The sequence below is a fragment of the Lipotes vexillifer genome, unplaced genomic scaffold (assembly GCF_000442215.2).
Source record: "Lipotes vexillifer unplaced genomic scaffold, Lipotes_vexillifer_v1.1 scaffold1457, whole genome shotgun sequence".
Classification (NCBI taxonomy): Eukaryota; Metazoa; Chordata; class Mammalia; order Artiodactyla; family Lipotidae; genus Lipotes; species Lipotes vexillifer.
The window spans coordinates 824,315-837,191 of record NW_006784622.1 but is presented as its reverse complement, the minus strand read 5'-3'; the positions used below and the strand labels follow the sequence as shown (position 1 = coordinate 837,191).

The following is a 12,877-nucleotide window of genomic DNA, read 5'->3' as shown; positions in this document are numbered from 1 at the left end:
CTTTTAGCCGCGGCTCGCGCCCGTCTCTGGAGCTCCTTTAAGCAGCGCTCTTAGTCCCCTCTCCTCGCGCACCAGGAAATAAAGAGGGAAGAAAAAGTCTCTTGCCTCTTCGGCAGGTCCAGACTTTTCCCCGCAAGGACTGTATGTTTCTTGAGAATAGGGATAATGTCATAAAGTCTTTATTTTCTCACTACTTATCACATCACTTGGCACACTATGCATGCTCAATACTTGTTCATTGGGTGGAATTGTGTTTAGTCCTAAGAAGCCAACACTTTGATATTCATGTTTTAGCATTTGTTTTCATCTGTGATATGAGAATGTATAAAAATTCATTCATCTTACATTTTAGTATGCTGTTAGTTTTAATGAAATTACAAATGTGGAAAAGAACAAAAAAAATCAAAGAAATCATTACTTAAGATTCCAATTAACGAGCATTAAAACATGGACTAGTTCACATCTGTTATTCATGAAAAACCTCTTTTCAGGAGATAAAAGTAGATCTCAAATCAAATTATATTATCACCCAGGCAGGTGGTACTATAGCACTGAAGGGAAAAAAAGAAAAATCAGGGAAATTAACCTAAAGACTGTCAGAGAGAGAAAAATATATGAAAAATATTCAAAGTTTATGAAATTAGAACCTTAAATACCAAGTTTGAATTTCCGTAAGTTATGCTCTTATCTTAACTTCCATATGAGGCCAGGAAGGCTACGTGCCCATAACTATGCAGGACAATGTGTGGCATCAATTTGATTTTCTAGCCACCATGGAAACCTACCAGCTGTCACTACATAACCATTAGGTTCAGAAAAATCAAGTATCTGAAGAAAAACATATTTCAAAACTGGGAAATTCCATCTACTTTAGTGACCCTCCATGTCTAAAATACTGCCAATCCTCTCACTTTTCCAGGTGGAGGGGAGACTGTCAGTGATGGTCAGAGCCAGATCTGAAATAATGAGAGCCCTCACCATGCCGCTGTACAAGCTCCAAACTATCAGGATCATAAAACATTACCAGGGTGCTTAAATATCACAGGAAGTATTACTGCTCAAGAAAAAAAAAAAAACAAACATATATAATTGGCAGTATTTTTCCGGAAGAGAATCCTTTGTGAATTAAAAGGCATATATTGTCAAACTAATTGGGAGTAGAGTGAGGCCACTGAGACAAGTTCAAACAATAGACTGTCTGTAAACCACGCCCCCCCAACAGATGATGGGAGCCATTCCCAACAGTTTTTCTTGGTTTTTCTGAATAAGAATACACGAAATTATGACTAGGAGGGAATTACTGTTCATGCCTTTGTCTCCTTACCACTCAGTAAGCAACCATTCTTCTAAGCAAATGTGAAGAAAAAATATTTAAAGACTGTTGAATTGGTGTACTCTTCTGAAAAGTTAACTGAATTTTCACAAATGTCACAGCGTACACTTATATACCTCTGTTTAGAATGGAGGTATTCTTAGTTCTTTCTATTTCATTCTTTCCCCCAAGGTCCTTGCCAAGGGACCTTGTAGGATTTCTTATCTTAGAGGTCCTTAGGCAGAACATAGATCATGCTCTCCTAGTGACGAAACAGTAAACACTAGAACCTCTTAAATGTCTTTCCTAAATTCCCACTCTGGCTCTTATTATTCCATGTTTTAAATGCTCCTCAATTAAAGGCTGAAATATTACTTCACCTATGCTAAAATCCTTTCACTTCTTTATAATTTCACTAAATCCTGTTGTAGTCATGGAATATTTTCTTTTAAAGGTAAGGTTACATCCCAACCTGGATGTCATCTTCCCCTCTTACAAAGAGATCCTGGATGCTACTGAATTAGGCAAATGACATAATTTTCTTGGGTTGAAAACTAAAGACCCGTGGAGTAAATGTAAGCCATCAGTGGTTCACCTAGCTGACCGGGGAACTTCTGAATACAGATTAGGTTGTGTATAAATAATGCTTCTAGGATCTAAAAGTCAACATATATGATCATACAAATGTTCAGCAAAGATTTTGGTAGACCCCAGCTATGCAGTGTGTGTCACTAAAATATTCTTGCCTTTTAAGCACTTCCTAACAGAATTTTCACCTCTGATATTTATTATCTGAGGCTTGTTTTCTTCTCTTTGAAGTTGTCTTTTTCTCTGCAGTTTGCAACACTTTAATAATGTGAAGGGCTCCACTCTAGAGAAGCACTGAAGCAAAGAAGAGCTTCATGGAGCCATACTGCGAGAATTAAAACACATCACATTGACTCAGCCTTCCCTCTCTGCCTTCTCTCTGTCAACTAAAAAAAGTTATGAATAAAAAGGATTAATATGGAAACACATATATACAGGAAGTTTTGAGTTTCCTTTTGTACTTTTACGTGTGAAGAACAAAAATATGTCTATAAAGCTGCTAAAGCTTAGTTCTAACATCATCAGGTTCTCTTCTCTGAGTCATTAAGTTGCTGAAGCCCAGAAAATCAAATTTGGTTTAGGGCTGTTTGATAATGTAGTAACACAGTAAAATGTGATTCCCCAATTAGCTCATGTAATTAGAAAATCAAAAACATGCTCTAAGTGGCTGGTGGACACACATAAGTAAAGTCTATTGTCATTCTTTATTATTTGCTGATGATAGTGTTATGCCTTCAATTAATGATACCATATACAAATTCCTTATGGAAGAGAACCCACAAGCGTCTGTGTTTATAAATCAGATAAATAATTTAATTACTTAGTTCATTCATTCATTCATTCACTTTTTTCCCCCTTCATCATTTCTTTTTTGCCAGCCTCTATTAGGTAATGGGGCTATCTGATCCTTGCCTTCCATAGAGCTCTCAATATGCAAGAACTATATTTAAATTCTTCTAAGGAAGGGACAGTAAACTGAAGTTAGAACATGACAAAAAGTATGGCTTTTTGGTTGAAAATTAGATTTTTCTGGCTGATTTCTAAATGTGAATGATTTTGCCAAGACATATATAAGAAAAAAGAGACCGCCTATTCAAGAATTTTCTTGCTCAGAGGTTTTGTCTGCCTGAGAAGGGCTCTGTGATAGATAAAAATGGGAATTGAATATTTGTTAGATTATTTTAAAGTAGCTCTTCATATATTCTATATTCATGTCTGTTGAAATCTAAGGCATACATTATATGTTGCCTGGCTATATTTAAAATGGTTCTCTCTGTAAGTTTAAATAAATTTAAGGGTTGGTTGGATGGTGAAAATGCTTTCTCACTAGGAATTTCAAACATGTCCTGGTTTGTTCTCTTCTCATTGCCACTGAAGGCATGGCTCTATGGTCCAGGGCTTCCCAACAAATATAACAAGAGGATAATGGGGATAAACTACCTGAGCTTGAACCAATAAAGAAAAGGCATTTCTTATCTGACATGGTCATTCTTAATGCTGTTTTACAGCCAGAAATGTCATATGGTTGTGCTGCCCTTGCCACTGATTTCTTAAGGTCATATTTTAGTGTCTATTCCTGGAAAATTTTAAAGATATTAGGAAATGTTTTCCCTTTGTAACTGTAACATTGCCCCTAGTTGGTTTATTCTTTGTAAACTCACAGTGCACATTTTGTATTGTTTCCTCTCCCCCAAACATCACAAAATTCTAAGGGATGCAATAAGCGTTTTTTTCTAGAATCTCACTCATATTTTAGAATAGCTTGGATTATATTTCATTTGGATGAAAACATACAATCACAAACGTCAATAAAGTGTGGTTTATTCATAGCCAGGATGAAATTTAACCCCCTAATGTTATTTAAAATGCAGCTCTCTCCTCCTCAAAATGTATTTAATATGTCTCTCTATTTTTTTTCCTCTTTACAGGTCAATGGGACAGAAATTGAATATGAGTTTGAAGAAATTACACTGGAGAGGGTAAGTAAAAAACCCAGTAATCCAAAACCCTAATCTTGCATTCCACATTCTGCATCCTAATGGGTTGTCTTGTGAAAATGTGCAATTGTGTCTTATACCCTGGAAATTTCTAACAGCACTCACAATGAGAATATTAATGAAATGCTTGCAGTGGAGGGCATGGAGACAAGCAGACCGAATCACCAGAATGTTCAGTATGTAAACTACATTGCCAGGATTTGGAGAAATGAATAGAAAAGACAAATATTCAGTGAGCTTGTATGATACTCCTTTCCTGTTGTTTTCATTATACATGTGTTTCTGTACATTTTAAGATATATTATAAAATGTTTTCATTTATGTGATATTAATACTATCTTCATAACTACCATTACCATGCATTTTTTAGTTTAAAAAAACAAGTGATGGATTTTAAAACCTCCCCCATAGAGAAAAACATAGCAACCCTGCAGAGCTCTGCCAGTGTGTTGTTAAGACCTTGGCATGGGTTTGACAAATTAGGGAAATTCTGTGTACCATAACCCTAATATATAAAGATATTTTACAGAAGAACAAAAGAAAGGCCAAAGACCGCATAGAAAATAAAATGACTGAAAGGTATTAACAGGGCATTCATCAAAAAAGAAAAGGCCAATAACATCCAAAAACCTGCTCAACCTTATTATTGAACAAAGAAAACAATGGTACTAAACAGTTTTTGTCAACCCCATTGACAAAACATTTAAAAGGAAGGTTAATGTTCACTGCCATTGAGTGGGCCTGGAAATTGGAGTAGCCATGAAAGAGCAGTTTAGAAACATGGATCAAAAGCTTTAAAATGGACACTTTTTGACCCAAGAGTTATACTTATAGAAATACACAAGTCTACAAAGAATGTTCATATGGGTATTGTTTATAATAGTGAAGACTGAAAAAGCCAAGTATTTAATAATACATTATTATATGTCCACATAACAGAAAATTGAGTTATATTAATTGTATTTGAGAAAAATATTTAATTACAAGGATAGGTGGTCCAACCAGACTCTATTATTAAATTAAAAATCAAGTTTAAAAATGACATTTAAATATAATCCAATAAACACAAATAAAGCTATATATGAATAATACACATTCACAACTATTTACATAAAGCCTGGAAGAATATACACCAAAATGTTAAAAGTGGTTAACTCTTCTTAAGGATTTTTGGGTAGTTTTTAGTTACTTCTTTTTGTTTATATTTATTTCCTACACTTTCCATAATAAACATGCAATGCACATATATTGAAAAATAAAAATGTAAGTATTTTTCCTAAGCTATCATTCAAGCATGAACTCAGACTCTAGATCTACATTTACATGTATTTTTCCTTTTCAGTTTACTGATAATTCACTTTCCTGAGTCAGGGAATTTCTCACTTCCAGCATAATTTTTATGTGGCTTTAAAAGGAAATTTGCATTAAAAGTTAAGAGTCTGACAGATGGGTTCTTTAAAACTTCCATTATGAACTTTGATAAAGTTTTAAAGGCATGTTAAATGGAGAAAAGTGAGGTTTGTGGAAAATTAGCCCCAATGAGAAAAGAGAAGACACTTCTCCTTCTAAATTACTAATCTTCTCTCTGGAATTAGCTACATAACTTGTGGGATGCAGTGCAAAATGAAAACATGAGGCCCTTGTTTAAAAACTAGTAAGAATTAAAAGGTGGCAACAGCAGGAGCCTTCTAAATGTAAGACCTTGTTCAACTACACAGGTCTCACGCTTATGAGGCCAACCTCTCTGTCTCTGAACCCCACACATATATACATCTTGATTAAAATGCCATTTAGTTACCCTGGCTTTACAAGGCAGAAATAGTTAGAAGCTAACATAGGTGTGAGGTAGAACATTCTCTAGGAGTCAGACAATTGTGGCTTCTAGTATGTGTTCTGATGCTTACTTGCTTCATGAGACAGCTTGCCATCTCTCTTCCTTTACTTCCTGCCCTAGGGTTCCTGATCACACTCTGAACCTTGTGGTGGCCATTAGCTGTACCCCCTCCAAGACCTCTGTGTCGAGCATCATCTTCTCAGAACACCACCTCCTCTCTGCCCTTAACATTTATTCTACTGCCCCGACTCCAAAAATTCTTCACCCCCATTGGGACCTCAGATTATTGATTTCACCATTTACCTCCTGTTTTCACCCTTCTTTATGCCCTCCCCTACCTCCTCCCCTATAGCATATGTTTCCTGGTCCCATCACTCTAATTCCCCTTCTCGCATGCTCAACATTTTTTTCCCCTCTCTCTTTTTTTGTGTTCATCCAGCAAACTCTCAGCCCTTGTTAATCTACCCTGGTTAGACCTACACCTTCCTACTTACTCCATGCCAGCACCTGTGTAACTGAACATAGCTAGAGAAGCACCTAGTCATCTCACTTTAAATTTATAACTATTGGTTTCAAATGAACGCTCAAAACACCCAAGCAATTCTTATAAATTTCTTTAGAAGAATCATTTTCTCTTTCTCTGGGACAAAAGTTTCATATCTCATTTGCTTCCCTCAAATCTCAAACACTCCCTCCCTCATCCTCACTCTTAACTATTGATCTCTCTTCATATGGCCTTGAGAAACTCCAAGCAATCAAATGAAAACCACCTTACTTTCCTACCGCCAGGTCCACCAGTGTGCTCTCCCCGTTACAATAAAGGAATCTTCCCTGCTGCTTTCCAAGGCCAGCTCTTCACCTGTGACCTGGTCTCCATAACCTCTTATCCATTTAAGGACTTTGCTTCTGGAGTTTTCTCCTCTCTCTTCTCCAATATCAGTTTCTCTCTTGCTTTTTCCCAGATAAATTTAATTTAGACATGATGTAATATCTCTCATCTTAAAGAAAAAGTATGTCCCTTGACCCAATGTTCCCCACCCCCATTATTGCCTCATTACTCTATTTTGCTTAACCAAAAATCTAGGGAAATTGTCTATTTGCATCAACTCCACTTTAGTACCTCCTTTTCTTATTTTAACCTATTTCATGTTTTCATCCTCACAGTAGTCCTAAAACAGTCCCTATCAAAGTCACAGCAGGTCCCATCTTGCTAAATACAAGCATCAGTTCTCAGTCCTAACTGACTTCTCAGCAGCATTTGATGCAGCTGTCGTTGCCTCCTTCCTCAAAGATGTTAATTTCTTAGCTTCCAGAGCAAAACACTCTCCTGTTTATTTACCATGTCTTCAGTGCCCTTTCTCAGTCTCCTCACCGGCTCTTCCTCTAATTGTTGGAACACTCCAGAAACCCAGTACACAGACCTCTTCGTAATCTCTCCTCATTCCCTTGGTGATTTCATCCAGACCCATGGCTTTAAATACCAACTATCAACTTCAGATTTCCAAATCTGAAGTCATGACCTCTTTCTCACGTTCCAAATGTGTACAGCTAGCTGTCCAGCTGGCATCTCTCCTGAACATTAAGAAGATCTTCTAAACTTGATATATTCCTAACAGAATTCATGATTTCCCTGCACTCACTATTCTTAGGGCCAAAGGTGCTTCTACCCTAATATTCGTCATCTTAACTAATTGGCTCTATTATTTTCCTTGTAATTCAGGCCCCCCAAAACAATAATAATATCTAAGAGTCTTGTATAATTACTCTTTTCCCTCAGTATCCAGTACAAGTCCTACTGGTGCTACCATAAAAATATATTTCAAAATCAGTTGCATCTTAGCACCTGCTCTGCTGAATCCTGGTCCAAATCAATATCATCCCATGCCTGAACCACTGCAATAACTTCTACTTCTGCCCATTCTTCTCCACAAAGTAGCCAGAGTGATCTTTTTCAAAATATAAACCAGATCATACCGCTTTTATTCCTAAAACCCTCTGAGAGGTGATAATTACACTCATTATCATCACCTACAAGGCTTTATACAATCTGACCTCTGCTTCTCTCTCCAGTATTATGCCCTGACCATCAACTTCTAGAACATTTCACTTCAGCCATACTGACTTTCTCATCAGTCCTCAAATGCCAAGCTTTTCTCAACTCGAGGCCTTTATATATGGTATTCTATATGCCTGGGAAAGTCTCCTGTCAGCTCTTTATAAGGTTTGCTCATTTCATCGTTTAAATGTCAACTCAAATGTCTCCTTCTCAGAAAAAAATGTTTCCTTTGTACCCCATTTAAAGTAGTGCCAGCTTCCCTATCACACTTTTTTTCCTTTTCATAGCTTTATTCTTTTATAATTGTACTTACTAATATCTGAAATTTATAGTACTTATTATTGTTTGCTTTGTTAACATCTATGCCCCCCCTAAATGTATACTATATATATAGTCAACTCTATATCCAGTTTGCCTAGAACAGTATCTGGAATGTAGTATGCATTCGGTGACTATTTGGTGGATGATTGGATTATGCCTGTGCTCTGCCTCTAAGTACAGTCAAGTAGAGACACATGGCCTATGTTTGACTCCTGTCTCTTATCACTTGCTGGTCAAGTTACTGTGAGTTGAATACTTAACCTTTCTGTGCCTCAGTTTCCACATCTGAAAATGAGGCTAAGGTATTTGTAATCACCTCCCAGGACTCTTGTGAGTATTACATGAGTTAGGATAAAGGTTTAGAACAGCATGCATCATAATTATTCTTAACATTTCCGTTATGCTAATGTGGTAGTTCTCACAAGTGTTATTTATCAGGATCAATGTGGAAGCTTAAAACCTAGCTTCCCAGTGTCAGTGAACAATTTACATTAATCTAACAAGAACTCCTTTCATACCAGCTTTCCCTTTTTTTTTCCTTTTTTCTTCCCCAGTTACTTGGTTAGATGTCAGACATCCAATGATGAAGTTACGGTCTTTGCTGTATGTGTTTTAAATTAAACTCAGAAATTAACTCACTTGTCAAAAATCACAATCTTAGTAAAAATGGAACTAGGATTCAGCCCCATACCCAACAGACATGAAAACCTAAGCTCATTGCCACTAAGTTAAACTGCACCAAATTAAGCTCAAGTGTTTTTTCTCCAAGAAACTTTTCTTGACTTCCCCTCTTAGGAAAGGTGCCCCTTCATAAATTAACACAAGGAGAGAATTTCTCACACTAAGTGATGAATAAAATGTCTTTCCACTGATCTGTGAGTTCTCTGATGGAAGGAATTTTATTACAGTGTTCTTTATATTACTATGATGATATAAAAAGAAAAGGGAAAGCCACTGGACAATTCGAGGACAAGCTGATGACTCCTCTCCTAGAGCATCACTGGTCAATGCATTGACCACTTGCCACACATGGTGAATCCCACACATGTCTTCTGTACATTTAGGTGTTGAACACTTTCTGAACCAGGGCATTGGGCACAGACCTTGTTTCATAAAATTTCACCACCTGGGGGAGGACACAGAGAAGTAACTAGGCAGAAACCATAAAGAAGAACAGAATGCTGTGGGTACCTGGCCCGGAATGGAGTACGCCCCTGAGGCATTATACCTGAGCTTGGGTTAAGAAAGGTGAGAGGAAGCTAGCCATGGAGAAGGGAGTAGAAGAAGAGGGCCTCTCAGGAAACGGCAAGTGCAAATGTTCAAGGGTCCATGGAAAAGTAACATGCTGAAGGAACTGCAAGTAGTTCAGGATGACTGACTGCATTTCAAGGTATGAAGTGGGACTCGGAGAGGGAGAGACCACGCTGGGGAGATGGAGAGGACTTGGAATATAGATGCCTTGGATAACATTTAAACTTAAATTTGAAATTTTATCTTGAAGGCAGTAGAGAACCTTTGGAGAATTTTAAGCAGAAAAAGTGACATAATCATACTTGTGGTTTCAAAAGATCACTTTAGCTGCAATATTGGGCGTACATTACATGGGATTCAGGAGATGATGCAGGTATGCCATTTAAGACATATAATTAATGGCTAAATTCTGTCAATGGTGATGAAAGAGGAGATGATTCAAAATATGTTAAGAATGTTAGAAGAACAGATTCTGATGTTTTGTAGGATGGGAAAATGCTAGAGAGAGCAAGGAACTCAAAGATGCCTAGACAGTAATCCAAGAAATTCATTAACACAATCTGGGCCTCTCAGCGATGGACACCTGTGATATTTCAAGCCTTTCTGACACCCTCAGCTCTTGTGACATTAATAAAGGTAGCTGAGTATAAAGTTCATGCCTCCGAGTGACTTATCCATTATCCATGTATGAAGTTAATAGGTTACGTACCCCTAACATGATTTGTATCAAGAGAAGCTAGTTGACCCAGCATGGATAATAGATTCATCATGCCTTCATAACCCTGACCAGCATGCATGTCTACACTTTAGCAGAGATGTTGAAGTGACTATCTGACCATCTGCCGACCCCTACCCCCAGCCTCTAAAAAAAAAAGAACATTTACAGTGCTTTCCTGACAGCTGCACAATTTATGACCATGTGACACTATACGAATGTTCTGTCTGACAAGTCAGGGATATTCTTTTGCAATTAAAAAAAAAATCAAAGAGCTGAGCCATCTTCCCAAATATAAATCATTGACTTTTGTTACTTATTATTTGACCCATGCTAAAATAAACAGATTTATAGGGCAGAGAAAAGTGACTGATTTATTGCACCCTGCAAATTCCTACAGATGAACCGAGTTTGGGGTATAAGGTGGGTAATATGGGAATTTTTTAAACAGTATTTGTGAACCGCAGGTAAGAAGTGACCCATCAGAGTTGTCTACTGATGGACTTTCCAGACTCATCCAGGTATCAAATTAGTTAGAAATTCATTGGATGTCTGAATCACTTAGGCCAAATTTATTTATCTCACACTATTGAGTTTTCATGCAGATGAAAATTCCTAAATTCAAATGGAATTAAGGGTCTATTGCTTCAAATAATGTAGAGGCTTTAGGGTTTCTAAATGTCTGACTTTTTCCTGGGTCTCTTTAGCTATTTCAAATTAGTAGTAACAGGAACAAAAAGCCAGAGTCCTGAAGATATTTGAGGGGGTTTCATATAGTAAGCTATAGCACAGTCTTATTCTATTTTAGTTAAATAATTTTTAATGCTAGATAATTTTCTTAAATTTTATGTATTTCCAATTATCAGTGTATATTTTAGTGTGTTTGAAATATATGCACACATATGTATATTTAAGGACATAGATACCATCCAAACCTAAGTGTGTATTTAGATATAAAAACATTTAATATGTATGAATTTTGATCAAAGTTTTATTGGCTTTGTGGAAGGTATTGCAAGATTTGTAGAACAAAAGTAGATTCACATAAGCAGTAAAAAGAAGCACAATCTTTTTTTTTTTTTTTTTTTTAATTTATTTATTTTTGCTGTGTTGGGTCTTCATTTCTGTGCGAGGGCTTTCTCTAGTTGTGGCGAGCGGGGGCCCCTCTTCATCGCGGTGCGCGGGCCTCTCACTATCGCCGCCTCTCTTGTTGTGGAGCACAGGCTCCAGATGCGCAGGCTCAGTAGTTGTGGCGCACGGGCTTAGTCGCTCCGCGGCATGTGGGATCCTCCCAGACCAGGGCTCGAACCCGTGTCCCCTGCATTAGCAGGCAGATTCTCAACCACTGCGCCACCAGGGAAGCCCAAGAAGCACAATCTTTGAACTCAGACCTTATTTTGAATCCAGAATCAGCCACTTTCTATGTGACCTTGAACAAGTGACAACCTATTAAGCCTCAGTTTTCTTCATGATGAATGTGACACTGATATCTATTTTACAGTATTGCTGTGAAAAATAGAAATAACATATGTAAAATGCCTAAAATAGTTCATAGAACAGCATAGATTCTCAGTATTATTAGTTTTTATAAAGTGAATACTCACATCTTTATCTAAGCCTCATTATTTTTAAAGATGTCACTGTTGGTATAACTTCAGGCTATGATTCTAGGGCTAAGTCAAGTGGCAAATGTATGCCTTTCTTTTGTGTGTGTGTGTGTGTGTGTGTGTGTGTGTGTGAGAGAGAGAGAGAGAGAGAGACTGTATTTATGATAAATGATAAGCTTCTTAAGTAATCTCCAAAATGTATGTGTGCCCAATTATCAATGTGTTTTTTAAGCATGTTAAGTATATAAAAGGAGTCTGCCCTGAGTTTGCAGCCATAGCTTCCTCTAGAATAACCCCACACTTATTCGTAGCTCTAGCTTCCCTTCTTTGTCAGTTCACAAGAATTTAGTTCCCAGCTAGACAAGCAGTTACAGTGTTTTCTTTTGTTTTCAATAGTTTCAGGCTATGATATTTGCTTCAGATGCTGTAATACCTCCTTAAAATATTTTGTAGAGATATAGTGAGCAGCTATTCTTTTTGTTTGCACATTACAACTTGCAAGAAGAACAGCCTCCTTTGGGGGAACTGCTCCTTGCCCCATTCCAACCACATCATTCCGGGACCAACTGCCAGTCACAGTACCCCTGGTCATACAGTTGATTGGTCTAGTGCTACTTATTGGAATTACCAGGCAAGCTAGTAAAAAATTAATACAGATACCTGAGCCGTGCCCTAGACCAAATAAATCAGAGCCTCAGGAGTGTGGAACATGAGAAATCTTTACTTTTAAAACTTTTCTTAGGGATTTGATGTACAGTCTACAGACTGATACCTGAGCCAAAGTGAGCCAGTAAGAGTGCTCCTCATGGGGCTTCCCTGGTGGCACAGCGGTTGAGAGTCCAGCCCTGCCTGCCGATGCAGGGGACACGGGTTCGTGCCCCGGTCCAGGAAGATCCCACATGCCGTGGAGTGGCTGGGCCCGTGAGCCATGGCCGCTGAGCGTGCGCGTCCAGAGCCTGTGCTCCGCAACGGGAGAGGCCAAAACAGAGGCCCGCGTACCACAAAAAAGAAAAAAAAGAAAAAAAAAAGAGTGCTCCTCAGGATTTTTCACCCTGGAGTTTGGGGGATGAGAGGTGCTGCATTCCAGCTGGGCAGTATAGCTGTGAGATGTGAGGTGTAAGTGTGGCTGCCATATGAATTTCCTGCCTCATGGAGTAAGCTCATCTGAGAAAATGAGGCTTCCCGCTGAGAGAGCC

The 12,877-nt window shown here is 37.9% G+C and overlaps 1 protein-coding gene across 5 annotated transcripts in view; it reads left to right on the top strand.

Annotated features, from left to right (window-relative positions):
* The window catches only part of DLG2 (discs large MAGUK scaffold protein 2), a 1,040,068-nt gene that overhangs the window by 343,756 nt on the left and 683,435 nt on the right, over positions 1-12,877 (top strand). For all 5 annotated transcript variants that reach the window (XM_007456974.1, XM_007456973.1, XM_007456975.1 and 2 more), the window contains one exon: positions 3,829-3,879. In XM_007456974.1, the coding sequence (XP_007457036.1) occupies positions 3,829-3,879 (51 nt within the window). The remainder of the gene's footprint in view (positions 1-3,828; positions 3,880-12,877) is intronic.